General features: G+C 37.9%; 1 protein-coding gene and 1 non-coding gene across 2 annotated transcripts in view; both read left to right on the top strand.

Moving 5' to 3' along the window:
- Positions 1–23,205, top strand: part of LOC110378470 (sodium-independent sulfate anion transporter) — a 58,445-nt gene that overhangs the window by 10,354 nt on the left and 24,886 nt on the right. Inside the window, exon 2 of the mRNA XM_021337745.3 lies at positions 1,812–2,601. Coding sequence (XP_021193420.3) covers positions 2,169–2,601 — 433 coding nt within the window. The 5' untranslated portion in view covers positions 1,812–2,168. The remainder of the gene's footprint in view (positions 1–1,811; positions 2,602–23,205) is intronic.
- On the top strand, positions 254–326 carry Trnak-uuu (transfer RNA lysine (anticodon UUU)). The gene has a single exon. It is a non-coding gene; the product is annotated as a tRNA-Lys (tRNA).

The raw sequence follows: 23,205 nt of genomic DNA, 5'->3' as shown, positions 1-23,205 counted from the left end.
AGAATAAAAACTCATAATTAACCGTGAAATCTTATTACGTTAAATAAATTGGATCGTTTTAGACAATGATACCTAATTTCAAGGTAAGCCTTGTAATTGGACAACATTAGATAATCACTCTATTACCACATGTTACTTAATTATTTACCATTCATTATCACCCGTATATAGTTCAAACATAAATTATGGCATCATTTGTTGAAATCTGACATTTGAGTGGATAACGATTTTATATTTCAAACATCTCTGCAGAGCCCGGATAGCTCAGTCGGTAGAGCATTGGACTTTTAATCCAAGGGTCCAGGGTTCAAGTCCCTGTTCGGGCGGTACTTTTTGCTGTTTTTTGTTTTGGTTTCATGGATTTAAAATAGTTGTTAATATGGCTTTCGTGTTTAATTGCTTCCCACATTTATTATGCAGAATGAAATATTTTTATAGTGCAGTCATCAAAATTCCTTCCTTTTGTTTTATGTGGGATTAAATGTCTACCGTAAAATAAGTTTAACAATCAAAAAACACTTAACACCTAACAACTTTAGGTTTAAGTGCATACTATAACGACTATTTTAATTACTCATCAGTGTGAAGCAATAAATTAAACATAACCAACCATGACTTGTTCCTCTAAAATAATATAATCAAATAAATTCTCTGTTTATCCAAAAGGAAATACGAATGGCGTTACTTCACTCGTATAATGATTCTATTTTCGCGTATTAAATCGCCCATTTTGTAAGTAACAATTTGAGGCATAATCATAGTCCTTCAGTAATTTGTCACATCATGGAGAACATACAATGATATGCATGAGGCCACCAATTTACTATATATTATAATAAATACATACACAATACGTCATTAAATGCGACATCACGTTAGAATTAGATACTATTATTTTTTTATACCGACAGCAGGAAATTGTAGATTGTCACAAAATGACAATACATTAAATAATAAACTGTGCAAAAAGCGGTGAGAGGAAAAACTGCTACCGTTGTGAACAACGGAAATAATGTACATATTTTCAGGATTGAATGGGTGGCTAAATTGTGGAAGGTTTACTTCCTCAAATTTTCAAAGTGCATTATATGAAAAAAAATGGCTGAAAGGTAGCATTTCGAATAAGAAATATGACATGAAACAGCCCCCAGAAGCTCCCATCTGTCACCACTTCCTAAATGTTTTTGCTTGGAAGAAGAAGTGGCGCATCAAACTCCCCAGCAACACAAGTCTGACTGAAGGTTTGAAGGACCAGAAAATACAATCACTCAAGTCTCAGAATCATAGGAAAAATACCAGCTACTGTTAGATTCGAACCTGACTATCAAATAGTGGGTATTAGATTACTAAGGACAAAAACATTTCGGATATCCAACATGACACTGTAGGTATCAAGTATTTTGCTAGAAGTCGATGACCGATTTGTATTTATGTATCTCTTACCACGCAACTTTTTTGTGGTCACAAGAAGAACAAAAAGGTTAGCCGAGGCCTGTTGACCAAACACTTACTGAAGCGAGTGGGCAATCTTTTTTGCATATATTTTTTAAAATCTCTCTAAGATCTGTAGCAAACAGTCCATTCTGCGATAAAAAAGTAGCCAAAGACCTTGATGGTACGATCATGATACAGCTATCCCTCCTGTAGTTTACATTAAATAGTGCGAAAACGTTTGCCGAGTGACGTCATCTGTAGACTCCCTGCGCTGCCCTTGTATCCGCGTGAACTGTGAACTTGTATGCAGCTCGACAGAGCACACCTGTCCCGCGCACGAGCTCACGTTGTATGCTAACGACAACCCCTTGTTTCAGCCGCCGGCCGTCGCTGGTGATTTCGCGCCATTTCGCCACAGCTCCAGTCATTCGCTCGCCACAGTCGGCACAGCGCGGCGGCCGACACTCGCACAAACTCAAACGAATAAATACGACTCCATCCGCAACCCGCTATATACAATAATAAATAACAATCCGCGTCAACGACAACGACAACATTGTGACAAACAAACATTCCTGCGCCATCTGTGATAATAATGAACACAAAATTAATTTAATTTACCAGTGTTGTGATTACTTTAAGTAAATAAATTCAAATGCGACCGTCAAAATAAAATGTCTCGGGCCTCGGCGTTCAAAACCGTATTTTAATTTGGTTTGACACAAGACTGAAACATGACGAAGTATAAGTTGAACAATACAGTGCGGTCCGCGTCCGAAGTGACCCTCACGTCGTACATGACGGGCAGCACCGACAGCACCAACAAGAAGGAGCCGGAGCTGGACAGCAACCAGAACGACAACATCAGCTCCGAGTCCAACCGCAACCTGGAGGCCAAGCGCTGCCACGTGTGCCCGCACGCCTGCGACTTCCTCAAGGAGTCGGACAAGCTGGCGGCCTCGCTGGCCAAGCAGGAGTGCGACAAGTTCGGGCTCAACGAGCTCAAGGTGGAGGGGCTGGACAAGGACGTGTGCCTGTGCGAGAAGTACAACGGCGGCTGCAAGCTGTGCCCGCGGCCCAGCCTGGCGCCCACGCTGGCGCTGGGGCAGGACGCGCGCGACCCCTGCCGGGCCTGCCACCGCGCCGCCTGCAACACCCCATACCCCCGTGAGTACTCTATATATTGTTTGGTATCTGTGATGCCGGAAAAACCTGTCTAGTCTATTTTGACTTTTCAGTCAAAACAAATCTCGTGTCTTTGTTCTAAGTAGGAATTCCAAACAAGATAGAAGTTATAGTTTGTAGAGTAATAATGTAAAACCATTGTATTCTGCAACACTTATTAAACGACACGCTATAGTTATGACGATTCTTTATAAGTTTTTTACTTGAGTTATGCGTTTGCATAAGTATTGCTGAAATATCTTTGATGACTTATGATTTAATCAAATAACGCTCAGATGTAAAATTAAAGACAACTAAGACAACAAACCCACAAACTTCTGAAAATACCCCCAAAAAGCTAAACTGAAATTCATCATGACATTGACCTTTTCAACTTGCAACATCGAGTGACATTTGATGAAACATTAGGATCCTTTATCAAATGAATGAGGCTACGAGCAAGTCTATCGGCAACCTGACTTTGACACGAATCGCAATGATTACATGAACCGTTACACTTACATAACGTGATTTATGATGAACTTGCAAAACTTACACATTCGCTATCGCAAACACTGCACACAATAAATTCCAAAAGAAATGTTTCGCTGTAAATCATCTACAAGTTTGCACTTAATATAATGTTATAATATTTTAAAGCAATATTTTTGGGCTGCTTCTGGTTTTCTGGATTCAATCAAATCAAGCATAAATTCGTAGCCAAAACCATCATTCAATGCTTGTTTTAAATTATCGTCATTCAATTTATTTACATCAAGTATTTAGTCTATATTAATCTTAAACTTTCAATTATTACAAGTCTAACTCCTATTTTGTAATTTTACTTAACAATGATCTCCATTATCATGATTTCTTTTAGTCTTTTTTATCATCCGATTTATAATTTTTAAACAATTAACTGTACATTTTGAGACACAAAGCTCTTAACTTACAATTATCCATTACATAATTATTGTCGATCTCTTAGTTTCGACAAATCACAGTAGACAGTAATCACTAAGATATGTGGCGCTGTTAGTAAACCAATTGCATTTGAATAAACATTTGAACGTTCACACTCATAGCCGAAGTATTCCTTCCTCGGCCGTCAGTGTACAGGCCAGTGGACGGAACAAATATTTACGCAGCTAGGCATTGAAGCTGTGACCTGCGGAAGACGGAAGCTGGCCTATTGCGACATCGCGTCAATATTTGTCAGACGAATAGTTTGGAATCGCAGTTAAACAATTGTGAAAGAATTTGAGGTTATATTGGACGATGTTCGCGAATTTAATCGAGTTAAATATGCTAAACATGCTAAAAGTGTAGGATCATATTTTCTATGCTTTGACTTTACCTACTTGAAAAGCCCCCAACAACTATAGTAATCTATGCCCCAACTACGGTTATGTGCGTTACAAATTCATAGACACGAAATCTGACAATGAAGTCTAGACAATCTAGCTTGATTGAGCTGATGAACCAGGAAACCCATCATTATTTTATGACGATTCTTACATAACCGGATTACAGTAATAGTTTAGCTTTGTAATTTAATATTTTTGAATCGTGACAGACAACCTGATTGTCTTTTTCATGAGGAAATAATAAAATTCAGGATTAAAATAACGACTCTCGTGGGTAATTTAATTTAATTTGATATTTTTTAATATTTAATTTTACACGGATATTAAAAAATTAAATAAGCATCACGGTATGCTAATTTACTTTTTTATTTACCTAGAAAATATGCACTAATGATTTTTTAAATCCTAATTGTCTCAGTCAGTTACAGCCTTTTTATCGTCCCACTGCTGGGCACAGGCCTCCTCTCACACCGAGAAGGAATCCTAATTGTCTAAAGCTAGGAAAACAATGGGTATTTTTTGGAAGTCGTTAAAAATCCAGATTTACTTAATTTTTACCAAGAAGGATTAATCTAATCCTCACATAGACAATGAGCACATCATTACAAAAAAATACCCTGTACTTTTTTTAATTCCTAGGAAATACAAGAGTTCTCTTAATTCCGTTCAGACTTTTGACGTAAATTGATGTAAATGGTAGAAAAACTCTCACTTCAAGTAAAGCGCCCTTGTAAAGTTTTGACATGGAACTTAGGCAGGCATTAACTCCAGTGCCCCGGCTGCACGTGCCATGTCTCGTGCAGACGTCAACGTTAGACCACAAACGTGATGACACATCGACAACCCACGTAGAAGACAGTAGGCTCACTGTGAGAGAGTGTGGGTAGACAGAAATATTGTAAGGCCAGCGTCTAGACTCGTGTACAAAAAGCTGAGTATAAAATGTTTTGCTTACCCACTCAATTTAAAATGAGAACCGCAAATATGATAAGCCGGCACATCCATTTGGGATGAAGTACTGTATGAAGATACCTATGTGCAGACACGTAAGCTAGTTAATAAATCCTTACTTCTATTGTTTTTAAACAGCAGACAAATACAGAAGAATTCCTCGATCATTCTAGCTAGAACAATATATATAGGTATCAAAAAAACAAAATGCAATCGCAAATAGTAATTAAAGCATTCTCTCACGCTATATCAAACAGTTATCAGCAAACAAACAGTCGCCGGTGCATTTCCGGCGAGTGCATCACGATGCAGCTTCCTCGGTGCAACGCAATCATACGCCACTTTAGTTGATCGTATCGCCGATATTACCGCCTGTTGCAGACGTCCATTAGAATAGAATGACAGCTTGCTAATTACATTTGCATTTATGATAAGATCGTGTAACGTTTTATAAATTCAATTCTTAGATAAATCTTCATGAGAATCATGCATTTAAAGTAGCTTCTAAACCACAACTTAACTATAAAATCTTATAATTTTTCAACTGCTTCTAACCACTAAGGATATCTAATGCTTGAAACTTATTTACTCCGTATTTTTGTTATCTGTTACTTTTACCTTAAACATGAAGACATTCTTCCTCAATTTTCATAATTTCATTGCACTACTGCACTTCTCCTGCATCACACCAGTCTCGCACCTTGTCATGCGTTAAGTGCCTGTTCCACAATGTATGACTTCCCGGGACTGTGACGTGGAACCTTGTCACATTGTCTCACATTACGTGATCAATGAGAGGCTGTTACTCATCTCCTCGTGAACTTGGCTTGAGTGGGTGTTCCGCTTTCTCTCGAGTCTCACCCTTGGAGGATGATTTCGTGAATTGTTGATGGGTGGCAATTTCGGCTGTTCCGTCTGTCTCCAGTATGAATTGAATTTACGTGCAGTTAGCAACAAATTTCCATGAATACAATCAAAGTTAGTAAATATTTCTTGGATCCCGAAAAGTCTCCCATAATTAACTACTGCAACAGAATATCCTGAACAACAGAGAATTGCAAAAGTCGAAAAATTGCAAAGTAACCTCAAAATAATTTTGTATTGAAAATATTACCATACCGAAAATATTTTACGTTTATTTTTTACCAGAACGTTTTCTACTATGAATAATCAGGTAATAGAAAAGTAATTATAATTGCTGCAACTAGAAACGGCGCTTAGCATTGCTATATATTGAACTTGTTGTCGGACATTCACGGCCCATCTTTGTATAGGTCTCGGCCACCACTCGCCGCCAAGGAGGTTACAATTGACGCCTTGCTCAGATCAATAATATATGACTCGATGATAGATCATTCAAAACAAACAACTTCTCTTATGTAATAAATTGTAGGAAAAGTATAACACCTTTTCCTACGTAAACATAGGTAAATAAATAAAATGTGTTTGCGATAATCTTGCCTTGAAGTAAAATTGAAAAATTGTTTCAAACATAGCATTGTAGGTACGTAACTCGTAATAAATCAAACATAAATATTTTTTGAAGTAACATTTGTGTTACTTCAACTTCTGTTCGAAGAACAATTTAAATAGTTTCCAGTGTTCTGAATAAAACTAGTTCTTATTTATTTTGCTAATCTGGTTTAGCCATATTTCTGCGAATATTCTATTCTAGCGTTTGCAAACAAACATACGTGGAATTTTGCATCTGTACATGCCTTAGCTATAGAAACTGAATATGCCTTAGCTGTATAGCTGTACTTAGAATTCATAACTGTACCAATAAATTGACAACATGAAATTAATTTCCGAAATAAGTTCTCTGGAGGCGAAAAATTAAAAGATACGCACAGAGATAAGACAAGACAATAGAGGCTGTCGTAACATATTGTAATATGATAGAATAATAATAGAACTTTCTCCGCTTTTTTTTTGTTTACTTATTTAACATTCTGCCCAAGAAGCACCGTTCGGCATTACATTATTTAATCGTACATGCAATCTGCGAATGAACTAATAAATCAGTGCCGTTTGGGACATTGATGCCCGTTTTCACCAACGAATACCTAAATTTAGGGAGCATTTACGGAACACTTAATAAGAATTTCATTTTCACCAAAGCCTAGGTGTCAATTATAACCTAAAAATTTGACTTAAACTTGGGAGCCCGATTGATGCCTGCTTAAACAACCCCTATCATTATCATTACAGAATACAAACATATTTTGAACCGTTTCTGGCGATGGATAGTGAAATGTACCTTCATATGTTATGTAACACCAAAAATACCATGTTTAAAAAGCAAAAAAATAAATAAATGAAACGTAAACTTTTAGAAAGTTTAGGGAGGTTACCACGTACCTATCTTACGTGAAAGAGCAGATGACTGAGAAATAAGTACGATGATCATGACTTTTTTATAAGATTATAGGTTATCACTTGCTATGAATGCACTTGCTGGGTCGTGATGTCGATGAATTATTCAAAAATAGGAAGTCCTGCATGTCCATAAATATACAGACCATAACAGATGCAAATCTGGTAATCACTGATGTAGTTTCGCGGTAGCCGGGACAACTATAGGCCTATTCAGACCTAAGCGGTATTCGCTACCGTCTACGGCAGAGAAAACCCTGTGGGTATGCGGTAATATGACTGTTCAGACCTAAGCGGTATTCGCTACCACCTGCGACAAAGAAAACCCAGTGGGTATGCGATAATATTACTGTTGATGTTCGGGATGCATGCCGCTGCTGCCGCGCGGTATGTACTTCTACCCAAGCAGAAGCCATTTATTGGTTTATTGCCTTGTGTACAGTGCGCAAAGCGATCCCCACTCTTCCGCCGAGAGCTCAATATCCGTGCCGGTAACTATACTTGATACTAAATACCTGAGCGAAACCCGCGCGGTATCTTCCTCTACCCACAGCGGCAGCGAATAACGGCAGTGAATAGCGGCAGTGAATAGGCCTTAAATACCAAAACTGCAGTAGATACCAATGATTCGAAAATGGTGAATATGGAGGAGCCTATCTCCTAGGTGATAGGGGATACCCTCTGGAGGTAAGAAGTAGGCTAACATTGAACATAATAAATTATGTAAATTAAAACAAAGATAGTAAACAAATATTTTAATATTAGTCCTCATATTATGTACCAAACATTATCATCATCCTCCTGCACCAATTCAATTTGAGGTGGGCTGGGCGCAGCATGTCTTTCCAATTTCTCGCACCACCTGAAACTAAATAAATATATAATTTTAACCCCATACTTATATCCATCAACTCATGGAGAACAAAAATACAATGAAGCCGACAGTAAAACAAGGAACACAGTTGAACGGCAATATCTTAATACACTATATTATTATACACAGATATTATTCACATTTACCTGTAAACGGTTCCTATCGCATTAAAACTATTTGTGACTGGATCCAGGCTTTGTTTTTGGCTTCGTTCGTGGTCCCATCCGTTTTTTGTTTAATATTGTGTCTCTATGAGACGTCAGCAATTTCACTAGCTCGTCTTTTTCTTCTGTAAGAAAGGTTTATCCTCGTTTTCTCTTCTCTGCCAAAATATACTTATCTATTCAAGAATAATAAACCCAAAATTAACCTCACTCTATGTACACATACACATCAGTCAATTTGACAAACGCGCGAATGACATAGGTAAAAATTCACCTATAGAAAACCTCTTCGTAATGTATTTTAAGTTAAATTAAAATAACATCACAAGAAAAAAAACTCACAGGCTTTAGTAATATATACTCGATAGACGTTTATTTCTTAAGAAGTAGAAAAAATCATTTTATCGATAAAATATCGACTTTGCATTATCGTTTGTAGAACTAGTAATCTGTCACTTACTTAAGGGATCCATGTACAAGTGTGGTGAAAATGAATTTAGGTAGGTGTCAAATTGGGAGGAGTCCTTATTAAAAGTTGCATTTAGTTAGGGAAACGGTAAGAGGCTGTTGGTGAAAACGGGCATCACAAGTAGACATTGAGTCCGTACTCTCTATCCCATATATTATGCATTTCGTCTAGTATCATCCTTGGGCCTTAACAAATAAATACTGGCCGTTAGCAAGATATTTTCAAATGCGGTTTGCACAACGTCTGACATTCACAGATATGTATCGGCAAGAGATGTCTATCTTACATTTGTTCTATTGTTACTGCAGCCTTCTCAAACGCTAGCCAGGTACACTTAGTGCTCAACTTAGGTGCTAGATATAGATAGTATTTAAAATAGCTACTTCATATTCTCATAGAGTTAGACAACTTGGAACTTGGAAGTAATTGGTATTTGGTTCCAATCAATTGCTAGCAAAATAGTTTATTTCTAGATTTGATATGTATTAACTAAGAATGAGCGGGAAAATAATGAACCCACTATGTCATGTTCAGCAATCGCACTTACGACCACTAGACTACTATTTCGCAAATAATAATTTATTAAGCGTTAGTCTCACTCGTGTCGAAATGCAAATAATGCAATAGAATGCATAGCTTATTTTTACTGCTCAAATAATTTATAACGACCAAATGGACTTCGAGCAATTTCTGTTGCATTTGTCATGCATGTGAATGTTCGACAGTGATTGTAAAAAGTGGGCAGTTAAAATCATTTACATTGTCAAAGTTGCCATTGTTTAATGATAATGCCTAGCATACAACATTCTAAAACATACTTTATGTTGACCATTGACATTGTAGTTTATTTATTTATTTATTAGGGAAAACAAACAATTACACAAGTATCTTAACAAAGTAGTCTCCGTGAAATTACTTACAATATTATCAACAAGTAAGATTCAAGTATCATCTTCCGAGTAAAAAACAACGTGATAAATTCCTTGAAGAAATCCGTGAAAACAATAAGCATTTGTGTAGCTTACACGTGTTCGGCAGGCGATACCTGTCATTAACTAATTAGCACTCTACGGTAATAAGGGGGATATTTTGTGACGCTAAGTAGGGGGTGCAGAATGATGATTAGACAACCGGTGATTATGTACCTTGTTTATGATGTGGTGATAATTGCTTAGTTAAACGTTTGTAGGTAGGCATTAAATGAATTTGCTTAAAATATTAGTCTTAATTTATGGCTTATGAAACGATACACGAGGAAAATTAATATGAATGACTGACTTTTCTAGAAGACAAAATGGGAACCGAAATCAAAAAGCACTTAACTATCAAAAGATTAAGAATAAAAATGAAATTATGTCCAAAAATGTTTTAATCAATCTAATTATAAGATAAGACCTTTGCCTAAAGAATGGCGGAACCGAATCTGAGAGCACAGGGCGAGAGGTCAGGGCTTAACGCTACGTCAATGAAAGTCGTCAGCCCTGCGCGAGTGACCCGAGACCTCGACCCTCACGCTGGACGTAACCCTTTCGTTGGCTGTGAGAGCTACATAAGGACAGAGAAAATACAACTTTCGACTTTTTTTATAGTATCAAGAAATAAGACTCATGTGTGACCCTAACGCTAGACGCATAAATAAGATGACTATGGACAGAAGACGTATTTATTCTCCAATTCACCATTCTTTCTATGGTACGGAACCCTATAACAAATTGTTTGTACTGTGACAGCGCAGCGTCACCTGTTTTTGTTTACATTCAAACGCTGTTAATGACCTTAATCAAGTTGATGGCGTCTCGCTACTTTCACCGCTTTACCAATGTTTACTAACAAAATAATTTACTTACACAACACACTAAGAAATCACCATAACCAATTTGAAATTCTGGTCAGTGACCTGTCCTGCGATTCTATAAAATTCGATCAACAACTCGCATTTCACTTCGATTCGTAATGTCATTTCATACTTTAGGGGAGGTAGGGGAGGGATGGGCACTTTTTCACATTTATTGCATAAAAAATCAGATTTTACAGATAATCTACTTTTATTGCCATTTCTTATGTTTGGCTAGATAAAATCAAAGAGCTATCCTAAAAATTACAATCAGTTTCAACATTACGAGATATTTAAACGGTTTAAATAAAACCGTCGACACGTCTAAATTTTGTTTAGTCTGACATGCTTTAGTTGGTACTTACGTAGTGTTTAAAGTTATTTTTTGCTTTTTATAGGGTTTATCGTTTATAACATTTTGTCATAATAATTGCGTACTTTTTGGGTCGGGGTTTTTTTTATAATTTTATTTTATTTCATGGTTTTTTAAAGGAGCTCCTTAATTTTTCCTTCTTTTTATGATGGGTTCGCTATATGCGATCTCAGCCAAAGGAAGCTGTTTAACAATCCTCATGACAAACTGGCTCTGGGAGAATTGCACAGATTGAGAAACAATAAAGATGGACCTTTGTTGATCCAGGGTTATATACCATTCTAGGGTTTCATCCGCCACATCCCATTTCCAGCATTAGGTTCTCGTCAATTAGAAACATGAAGAAAACTAGTCAAGACAAATTAAACGAGCCCAAACTCGGTGGGTTTACTAAAAGGCAGTTCAGGGTTACGTCTCCTATCTTCGTGTCCTAACAGCAGACCAGCTCAGTGGTTCCAGAAGACATTAGTATTTCAAATTTTAGATCCCACATATGCTTGCAAGTAAACTGAGCGTGTAACATTGCTATCACACCTAACAAACGAGCTGATGACCTTGAAGACCTGAACCGATTTCCACCAAACATAGCTAAGAACACTCCCGAATGACATTCCTTTTAAACAAAAAAAAACGCATTACAATCGGATCATCCGTTTGGGAGCTACGATGCCACACACACACACACACACAGAGACACGTCAAACTTATAACACCCCGTCGTTTTTGCGTCGGGGGTTAAAAGAATGGTTTGCGACGGGAAATTCCTAAAGATTTTATATAACGAGCAATACAAGAGGTATCAAAAGGTTAAAAAATAAAATTAACAGCTGTTAAATATGGAGTCCCTAGATCAAGTTGGCAACGGTACCTGAAACAAGATTCTATAAAGGATTTTTAGCGCAGATTTATAACCTCACAAATTTTCACTGAAGAAGAAGAACAAAAATTTACAAATTATACATTACATGGTATGTCCAAGCCTCCCTACCATAGGGAGCATTGGACACTTTGACTTAGTTTATAAAAAAATCGGTAAAAAACTTAAGTAAAACGGTTTTATCTTATGTGCACTGAAAACTAGAAAATAAAAAATAGTTACTTACCTGTCAACCTACGTAGGTGGTCCCGGTCATATTAGACTAAAATAAAAACGTGGGGCCCATAAACTATTGCTGTAGTACCTCTTCTAGAAGTATAATAGGTGTGGATTGCATCGACTTACTATAATCGTAACTGGATATTTTGACAATCAATCATTAATAATAGAAAATACACATACCTTTCATTAGTTTTCTCTTTATAACGATCTGAAACCGCAACAAAATATTTAAGTACTTTTACGAGTGTTTGTTCTTGACAACTCACAGAAATGACAGATAGTCTATGGATGAACACCGTTACCAGTAGGTAACGTAAACTACCCAATAAAAAAAAAAACTATGATCAAATCAGAATAAAAGGACCCCCTTTATTCTGATTTGATCATGTCTAACTGCCCATCTCTCCCTACCTCCCTATAGATAGACAGATTTTGGCAGATCTGTCAAAATCTCGAGTTTAATTTAGTTCAACTTGTCAACACGCTCGATAGTGTAGCGCTAGTGTAGTTTGACAATGTCAATCACGAAACTTTAAGGTACAATTCCGTGGGTCGCGATTGTCGCAGCCGCGCGCGACAAAAGTCAACCTATGAAAATGTATGGCACCGCTGCCGAGGGCCGCGACAGTCGCTCGCGGACGACGAATTTCGTGAGCCGCTCGCGGCCGTACGCTTCTCAACATGGTCTAGCGCTTAATAACATCTATAGAATTTTAGTAAAACCAGAATTAAATTGTTGACAATGCCGCGAGCAGCTTACGAAATTCGTCGGCCGCGCGCGACTGTCACGGGCCTCGGCAACGGTGCCATACATTTTCATAGGTTGACTATTGTCGCGTCCACGGAATTCTACCTTTAGATCGAAGTCGAAGTGAGAGTGATGTCGAAGTGAGTTGTGATATTTTATAGAATCGACATGCTGAACGAAATCTCGAATCATCATGAGTTAGAAGCGAAATATTCGCCGAACAGTCGATAAGCAATAAGTTTTTCTATGTAAAGCAATTTCCTGAGATTGGAGAGTGTAATTAAGTTTTTCATGTAATTGGTGTATCAAGGCAGGCAGCCGACTGCGGCTTCCTTTTACACGTTCGGAGCGTTTTTGCGACAGTTTTTGTTCAGACAGACCGATAATAAAGTTGAAGAACTAAAACTAAGACCGTTTGACAAATATTAGCGCATTTTGTTCATAATAAACAGCGTCTAATAGGCTCCAACAGCTAGTCACTGCTTACAGTTGTGAGCCTAAACTATCGGCCTGTATACAGATCTAGCTAAACCTTTAAGTACTGGTCTAGATCGAGTCCCGTAGGCATAGTCAAGCCTTTCTTTAAAAACAGTCAGAATATTGGGTTTGGAGTTTTCACCGTGACTTCTTAACCCGCATACAGGCTAAAGAGACCAATAACAGAGCCTTCCTCGACAACCTAGGAAGTAGCAAACTTTATGAACCTTCATGGAACTTCTTCAGTCAGAACAAGACTATGTCCATGACCAGTGTCACTATAGCCAGAAATGCGGTAGTATTCAGTTTGACTTGTAAAGTACGGCGCGCACCGGTGACCACTCCGGCGCACGTCGGCACTGCGGTGCGACTCACCGCTGATAGATTAGTTCCTTAGGGCGAACTGTCTATACGAGGCCAAGTCATTGTCTTCCGAGAACAAGATATCGGGAACGGGATTCCGGAAATATGTGAGAAAAGTCATTAGAATTAAAAATGATGATGACTCCACTAACAATATCAAATTCTACCTTACGCAAAAATATTAGTGTAACTCTTGAACCACATGTAAGAAAATATTCTAGAACGTAAATAAGTGAATGATTGATTCATTGAGGTCTAAATAATATGCTTATCAATTTAAAACTCCTTGCACTTTCGAACTATTAACAAGTAATGTGACGGGACCTTCTGGAATGACATAATGGAACTCACGCGACGTCAATAAGCGCTAAGTAGTGTCGATCAATAATCGAAGTCATTGCAAGTCAATAAGTGTAAGTGATACAAATTGCGCCACTTGAGCTGCAGCGGAGGCTTTGACGAACTTTCTAGAACTTTATTTATGGTCAAGGTCAAGGTCAAGGTCAAATCATTTATTTCATTTAGGCCTTTACAAGCACTTATGAACGTCAAAATTATAACTAAGTTTGATTCTAGTTGCCCATTCCAAAAGTAGCTTCCTATGGAGAAGAACGGGCAAGAAACTCCATGGTTACTCTTTTTAAAATTAATATAGTATTACAGTTTGTATGTATTGATACATACAGTAAAAGCATGCGAAGATCATGTAGAATCGCAAAGACAAATGAGGATAAAGTGACAATTAAAATGCTACATGGTGTTCACATTTACAAATTGGTTTATATTTTGGTACAAAGTTACAAACAAATAATCAAAAGATGAATACAATTTTATTTGCTGGTGTAGTTTTAATTTGTTAATTAATTAGATATTGTCAGTATGTCCTATGGAGCAGGATGTTTCCAAGCATTTTTATCTTGAATGTAATCTTCTAATTTATAATATGCTTGCTTACAAAGTGTGGCTTTTATATGAGTTTTAAACCGCAAGTCATTCAATTCCAGAATGTTGTCTGGTATTTTATTATAACATTTGACACAATATCCCATGAAAGATGTATGTACTTTAGATAATCTAAACTGCGGGATAGCTAACTTATTTTTATTTCTAGTGTTATAATTATGTCTATCACATATTTTATCAAACAAATGTAAGTTTTTCCTAACATACATGATATTTTCATAAATAAATTGGCAAGGTACGGTCATGATATTAATTTTTTTAAACAGTTCCCTAAGAGATTCACGACCACGTAAGTTGTACATAGCTCTGACCGCTCGCTTTTGTAAGATAAATATGCATTCAATGTCAGCAGCTCGTCCCCACAGCAGAATGCCGTACGACATGATGATGTGGAAGTAACTAAAATATACCAGTCTAGCTGTTTCTACGTCCGCTAGCTGCCTCATCTTTCTAATAGCATAGGCGGCCGAGCTAAGACGACCCGCAAGAGATGTTATGTGGGGTCCCCATTGTAGTTTTTTGTCAAGAGTGATTCCCAGGAAAACTGTCTGATTTATAAATTCTAGTTTTTGACTATTGAGTATTATGTCACATTCACTACTTTTTACATTTGGCAATGAAAATCGAATGCATTTTGTTTTTTTTTCATTAAGAGCCAAGTTATTTGCGTTGAACCAATTTTGAACCTGGATAATGGAATTGTTTACGTCGTCTAGGTTACGTCTACGTCGATCAATATTAAAAATAAGAGAGGTATCATCGGCAAACAACACCATCCTAGGTTGATTATCAAATAGATAGGGCAAATCATTAATATAAACTAAAAAGAGGAACGGACCTAATATGGAACCTTGTGGTACGCCCATTGCCATCATTGAGCCCAGTGAATTTACGCCGTTTACTTGAACTTTAAGTTGCCGATCGTTTAGATACGATTTTAATAACTGAAGGGATGTATCTTTGATTCCGTAATGCTCTAGCTTCTGCAAAAGCGTTTCGTGATTTACGCAGTCAAACGCTTTTGAGAGATCGCAGAAAATTCCAATCGAGTCTTCAGCTTCCTCCCAAGCCTTAAAGATGTGCTTGATCAAAGTTACACCAGCATCGGTTGTACAGCGACCTTTGGTGAAACCGTATTGTTCGTTATGAAAAATGAAGTTTTATTGAAATGGCGCAACATTTGTGCAAGCATCAACTTTTCGAATACCTTGCTGAGAACCGGTAAAACAGAAACGGGTCTGTAGTTGTTTGATTCTTTGCTATTTCCCGATTTAAATAAAGGTACTACTTTACTGTGTTTCATTAGATCAGGAAACACGCCTTGGTCTACGCTAACATTAAAGATGTAAGCTAAATAGGGTGCAATAGTTTCAATAATTGACCTACACACCTTGACAGACATACCCCAAAGATCTTCTGTTGATTTTATTTTAAGATCTTTAAAGGCCTTAACAACAGCCTCGGGGCTGGTATGTTGAAATTTAAATACTGAACAGCATGGCTTTACATTTGTTTTGAGTAAATCGATAGATACGGCGGTTGAAGAATTTAATGATTTTGTAGTTTCGAAAGGTATTTTGGTGAAGAATGCTTCAAACTCTTGAGCTACTTCAAGGTTACCGTTGATGAGGCCTTTATGAGTTTCTAGGCTAAAATCAGTTTTGCGAACTTTTCGCCTACCTGTTTCGTTATTAATTACTGTCCAAGTTGTTTTATTTTATCCTTAGAATTTTTATTTTATTTCTAATATGAATAGATTTAGCCTGTTTACAAACGTTTTTAAATATTTTCGAATATTTTGAGACGTGGTCACGGAAACTTGGATCGGTGCTATAAGGCTTTAAACCATAAAGTTCAAACAGCTTTTGTCTACTTTTACGAATACCAGGAGTTGCCCAGTCACTAAATAAGAACTTGGACTTAATCATTTTAGTTTTAACTGGAAAAGCTAAGTTGAATTGTTTGTTTAATATAGAGAAAAATCGGCGTAAATATCACTTGAATTTTTAAGATTTAAGCTATGTGCACACAGTTTATCACCTAAAGTTTGATTGAATTTATCGATTTTTTTTAAAGTATATTCCCTAAATTTTATTTGTGTTTTCTCTGGTGGAGAGTTAGTGCGAAAAGTGACAACTTGTCCGCTGTGATCAGAGGGCAAGTAATTCACTATTTCCTTATGTAGGTACTCACAGCTGCAAAAACATTATCTATACAAGTAGCAGTAGTTGGTGTTATCCTAGTAGGTTCTTCGAAAACGTTACGCATATTAAATGATTTAAAAGATTTAAGAAACTCGAACTTACAATATTACTTTCTAAAATATTAATATTGAAATCGCCACATATAATGACTGACTTACTACTGCTACTGACTTTTTTCAAGACATCTTCCATGACAGAATCAAATACACCAAGATTCTGGTGTTGCGGTGGTCTGTAGACACACACTAACACATGCTTATCTAGCTCAACACAGGACAATTCAATATTATGTTCCACTGACATATCAACTATATCTTTTCTTACTTTATATTTAATAGGATTTTTTACTAATATTAAGGAGCCACCATGTATCATGGATTTCCGGCTAAAGTAACTAGCTACAGAATAATTCTCAAAATTAATAGATTCTACTTGATAATCTTTCAGCCAATGTTCTGTAATACAAATTACATCAAACTTGGTTTGTTCTAAAACTAATTCTATTTCAAGAAGTTTAGAAGAGCAACTCTGAATATTTTGGTTGAAAAGTTTTAAAATATGTTGCTCACTCTTATGTTTTTTACAACTAACTAAGTCGCCAGAAGATAACTTGCTACTATCTTTAAAATTATTAAATACTGGAATATCTTCTGTTGTCTTAATAATTAGTTTAAATTATTTATATCAGGAGTGTTCTCCACAAATGATAAAACTTGCATAGAAGAATCTATGTTACCGGTGTGTTCAATATGGTTAGAATGTTCTAACATATTGGTGGTGGTGGTAGTGGTGGTAGATAGTATTTGTGGACCCCCCTTCGTACACGACGTCATCATACAACAATCTATCAGTGTGCTGTTAGTGTAACTATACAGCATACCCTCGTCCCTTACCCTATAGTTTATTATATTAGATATAATATTGTCAATATTATAGGCTATCAACATAGCAATAGTGTGTCTGCAACTACCAGGAACAGATACTGCTCCCTTGATCAATGTGAAATCACTAATAAACTTATTAGTGTCAAAATATAAAAGTTTGTCACTATGACAACATGTCAACATGTGTAATGTGCAGTTTAAATTAAATATACATTTATTTTGATATTCTGAAAACTATCAGAATAAGGAAAAGCACATAACATTAATTTTCCCATATTCAAACTAAGTAAGGTGTCAATACCTTTCACAATGTCCTCTTTTGTTGTACCATAACTACTGCCTAACAATAGAACTATTATAGAATTACTATCTAATGTTGTACTGCTAATTTTCTCAACAATTTGGTTAAAAGTTATGTCATGGTAACTGTGATTAGTAAAGTGATGGCTAAGGTAATTGTGTAAAATTTTTCCAAAGCCAGCACCCAATGCATCTGTGAAGAGCAAAGTATTACATTTTTGCATATGAATATTCTCTGTAGCAGTTGTAGGTACAGATATATCAGGCAATGGTATTGAAGGTGATGGTTGGCTTGCACTATCACATGAAAGGCTGTTTGTCAGAGACTCATACCTCTCTGTGTTGGACTTCACCAGGTCCATCAGCTCCACTGCCTCTAATAACCGCTTGCTTAGTTGGTCTTGAGAAGACTCATATTTACTAAAAATATCCTTTAACAAAGACTCCTTGTATTTTAAATCGTTTTGAAGCTGCTGGGTTTCCATCTCATAAATAGATTTATAATATTCTAATTCAGCAGTACAGGAATTCAGTGTCTTAGTTAAGCTAATACGGTCATTCCTAAGAGAAATGTTTAATTTTAAGAGATGTTGTTTTTTTAAATATCTCTTTGACCGTTTAATGAATTTATTGATTTTAATATATTTCTTTAATTTATTATGACTCATCATAACTACAGGACATATTGGAATGGTATCATCACCAGTCAAGTCAATAGTTTCAGCTAACCTACATGGTACCTTATCTGACCTACAGGCAACTAACTCATCAAAAAGGTTGCAAGTATTAGTAACCTGTTCATTAATCTTACTACATTCTAATATAGATAAAGCCTTATGGGCATTACATAACTCCTGTTCTAATTCTGTGATGCGCTGTAAAGCCAATTCATGGGTGTCACTGCACTGATGGAACGAGGACATCTCTTGTTGAAGCTGAGTGTACTGGTCGAGCACATCCATGTACTGTATGTGCAGCTCGGCCAACTCACTCTTGAGGGAGGTATTTTTGTCGATTATGTTCTTCACTTCGACTTCACTGTCATCCCTCTCTTGGAGTAACTGCTTGCACAAGGTTTTAGTTGACTCGAGTTCCCTCAGCGCAGCTCTGAGTTTTTCTTCCATGTCTTTGACTGTGGCTCTACGGGTCATCATCTCTAATTGTTGTATTGTTAGTACCTAAAAAGTTAAAGAATAGCTTTAAAGATGTTGATTAATGTGTTAGTGAACAAAGGAAATAGACTGTAAAGGTATAGGGATTTGTGAAATTTGGAAAATATAGAAGTGGACTATAAGATTATATTTTTTATATCAAAATGGAGGGTAAGCTTTTTATTAATTTTTAAATAAAGAAAGGGGAAAGTATATGATATGGAAGGTTCGCAACAATTAGATATTGATTACACAGTTATGCAAAATACTAGGCTAAAGCATAAGTGTGGTAAACAACATTATACAAAGTTGGGATTTTTGTAATAAAGGTCAATCAAATAGTACAATCTTGTAGGTCAGCAATGTCAAGGTTTTACAGCAAAATTTATTGGTGGCAGAGTAATTTGTAATGTTATTGTGTGTAGGCGAACGTTATCGTCGTCAATTCTGTTTTCACAAGTTGAAGGCAGAATGAGACACTAACTGTGCCGGTGTGCACTGCAATGACAGTAGCTCATAACGATGAGCCGTGTATTGCTTTGGGTGTAGTGTATTGTTGGTGTAATGTTGTGTACACGACAATGTTATTAAAATAAAAACACTATACTCCCCGGGTTTGAAGTAATATTCAAACTTTATCCTTTTGACAGCCGGCACATTGAACAGCTGATTATAAACTTGTTTGAAATTGCAAACGTCGTCACGAACACGAGAACAAAACTAAGTTTAACAATAATTTGATAGTTTTATCTATTTTAATTGCACAATTAACTTAAATTAGCACTAGATTTATATTTTTAGAATAAAAATTATCTGCAGAGCCGTTTTTTCACGACCTGCTCATAATGTTGCCACTACTGACTAATATCCATAAAACTATGGATATAATTGTGCATTAATGGGGTTAAAGATCGTTTTAACATCACACAGTCCAAGATATGTATGACATAGAAGGTACGCAATTTATGTGCGAACTTATGCTTAACCATTTGAAACGCTCTAAACAACCAGTTGACAAGAAAGCAGTGGCGTAGCGTGCCATCTTGGCGCCTGGGGCGGGAGACCCATTTTGCCGCCCCCATTCTATAGGTGCTTAATTAAAATTAAATCAGTAAATACCAACTGTAGGCCTGTTCACTAACCCTTTTTTACAGCTGTTGTAAGTGATCCAACAAAAAATCATAAGCGGATTCTACGGGCTTTATGAGCAGCAAAGTCAGAAATAACTTTGTCATAATCTATTCTATGTTAGCAGCTAATTCTTGCTCGATCAACAATATAGCCAAGTTTGATAGTCTAGCTGAGCTCATTGTAGATCTTAGGTAATTTTTAATTAGCTTCAACTTCGAAAAACTTCTTTCACAACTTGCAATACTAATCGCCAAAGTCAAATATATACGAATTAATATAACTATTTTGGAATCGAAATTCCAAGATTCAATTTTGGATGAACTGGAGGAGCTCCAGTGGTCCTTTTTCACTTATGATTTAGAATCTCTCTCTTCCGATTTAGAATAGGAAACAAACTGCTGAAGCCTTTTTTTTTTAACGACGTCAAAAATCATCAAGTGACCCCTCCCGCTGTGGGTTAGCAGCGGTGAGGGAGTGTCAGACTCTTACTGACTAAAAACCGTCGTGTACCGTCATAGGCCTTTTATGTACCAGGGCCGCGGTATCTCTTTCGAACAACCCGCAGCCCCGGCAGGCCTTGGCCCTGCTGGGCCCCGCTGGGGTTGCTGACATCTCTTTGAGGAGCGCGTGGAACAACGCGCGCCGTCGACACGGGTCTGTCGTCTAAGCAGACAGAGGGACGATCAGCCACCCGAACTCACCGCCCACAGACCCACGCCTACGGTGGCCGGGAGTCATCACGCGACGGCATCCCATTCCCTCTCGCCCGGACCATGGCCTGAACCGTGGCCATGGCCGGACGCGAGAGGTTGCCGCCGCCCAAAGCCTCTATGAGGCCCCGGCGGTGCCCTTCCCATGCGGGGCACACCTGGACTGTGTGGTCCACCGTGTCCTCGGGGCTGTCCGCACAATGGTGACACCCGGGCGCCTCCTCACGACCGATTCGGTGCAGGTACCTCCCGAAACAACCGTGTCCGGTGAGGACCTGCGTCATGCGGTACGTGAGGGCGCCATGACTCCTCCCGAGCCACTCAACTCAACCGTTGCAACAGTCGCTCCCTCCAGGCCACCATGAGATCGCGCCGGAGCTCCGCCCGCTGCGCGACAACTTGTCGCGGCAACGGGGTTTCCCCCCGGCGCTGAGCCTCCTCGCGCCAGTCGTACAGGCGCAAGAAGACTCTCGCCTCCAGATCCCACGGTGGCAGTCCGGCTAGTAGGCCAGCTGCTTCGCGGGAGATAGTGCGGTACCCCCGGATTAGCCTGATGGCTGTCACCCTTTGGGGCACGTTCAGGTAGTGTACGGCCCGCTTCCGTACCGAACGTGCACATACCGGGGCCCCGTAAAGGGCCATGGACCGCAAGACGCGTAGAGAGGCGAGAGGCGTAGGTAGAGTTTACGGCAGGGGGCGTTTGGGCCTCCCAGGTCTGGAGACGCTTCCGTTCCATCTGAAACTCGTCCTCGTCCTTGTCTTGCCTTGTCTTCAAGTATGTGAGAAAGATGTTTCTTTTAAATAAAAAAAAATTGTAAGCAAAATTTTTGATGAAAATGGAAAATTATAGTGTGTATCATATCTCAACCCGCTTCACCGGCGACATTTTGCCGCCCCCGCGGGCTGCCGCCCGGGGCGGGCCGCCCCCCCCGCCCCACCCACGCTACGCCACTGCAAGAAAGTTAAGGTTCTTTAACAACATCAGAGATACTTTGAAACGGATCTAACATGGAACACAGCTTTTCATATACTGGAAGAAATAACCGTTCCCTATTTCCGCAAAGCCATACTTTCTCCTACCCTACGGTGAAATGTGTACGGTTTTCACGAAAAACAATTGTGCCAGCAGCCGGGCTCTGGTTTCTTGCATTGTACGGGTCAGCTGTTATTGAAACCCGAGGCTCACGCTTGTTGACACAGCCGTTCGCGGAACATCGCGGTCGCACACTTACGACTGCACATTAGTGCTGTCACATCTTTTCTGGAGAAAGAAAAGGAGTTTAAGGAACATATTATGTAGATGCATTATTAACATAAAAATTAAAATATACTCCAGAACACTAGTATGAATAAACAAATTAATTTTGACTGAACCTCAGCCCGCGTAACTGTTCGAAACTTTCCATTACAAATACATACTAAGTAGATCAAATGAACACACCTAAACTACTGCTATAAGACTTTATTTACTTTGTAGATTTTTACTAATTTATGTTAATTCATAGATAATTAAACAAGAATAAGAAGGTGTAGCTTAGTAGGAGACACAAATAAGTGGCGGTATGTTTGCGTGAATGTGTTCAATGAACCATTGATTGCATTACTTCCCCGCGTGGCGGCCATTAATCAGTATTGATCAGATACATCCCAGACGGATGTGGGTGTACCCACGTCACCGGCTTTACCTAGATATAGCTCGATGCACCGGTCATGCTCAACTCTGGGAACTATTCTCTATTTTATGAAACAAACTTCACACAATTTTAAGGCCATGTTAAGCGGATTAATTCCTCCAATGACACTTGAAAGCTGTCTGCTATTGAATAACAATGTAATCTCTTTTTTGTGCAGATCTAAGAAATAGACAGAAAGTAAGTCATTATCGCTAACAAATAAGGAGGAACACAATGTTCATATATTTAGCGTAGTGATTATCTCCTGTCTAGTTCTTGTAGATCTGAATCTATTGCACTTTTGTTTTTGTTCACTAGGTTTTTATGTAGTAGTTTTTTGGTGACAATTTACTGACAAATAATGCTCATCATTATAATTGTTGACTTTGACGCGGATCTTGAGGTTTATGTTCTAATTATCCTATACATAGTATTGTGTTCAGTCAAATTATATTGTGAGCATTTGTGACGCACCTCAGACTTCTGTAATTATTAT

This window comes from Helicoverpa armigera, chromosome 2 (assembly GCF_030705265.1).
Source record: "Helicoverpa armigera isolate CAAS_96S chromosome 2, ASM3070526v1, whole genome shotgun sequence".
NCBI lineage: Eukaryota > Metazoa > Arthropoda > Insecta > Lepidoptera > Noctuidae > Helicoverpa > Helicoverpa armigera.
Note: the sequence above shows the minus strand (reverse complement) of the source record. Positions and strands in the feature narration are given on the sequence as shown.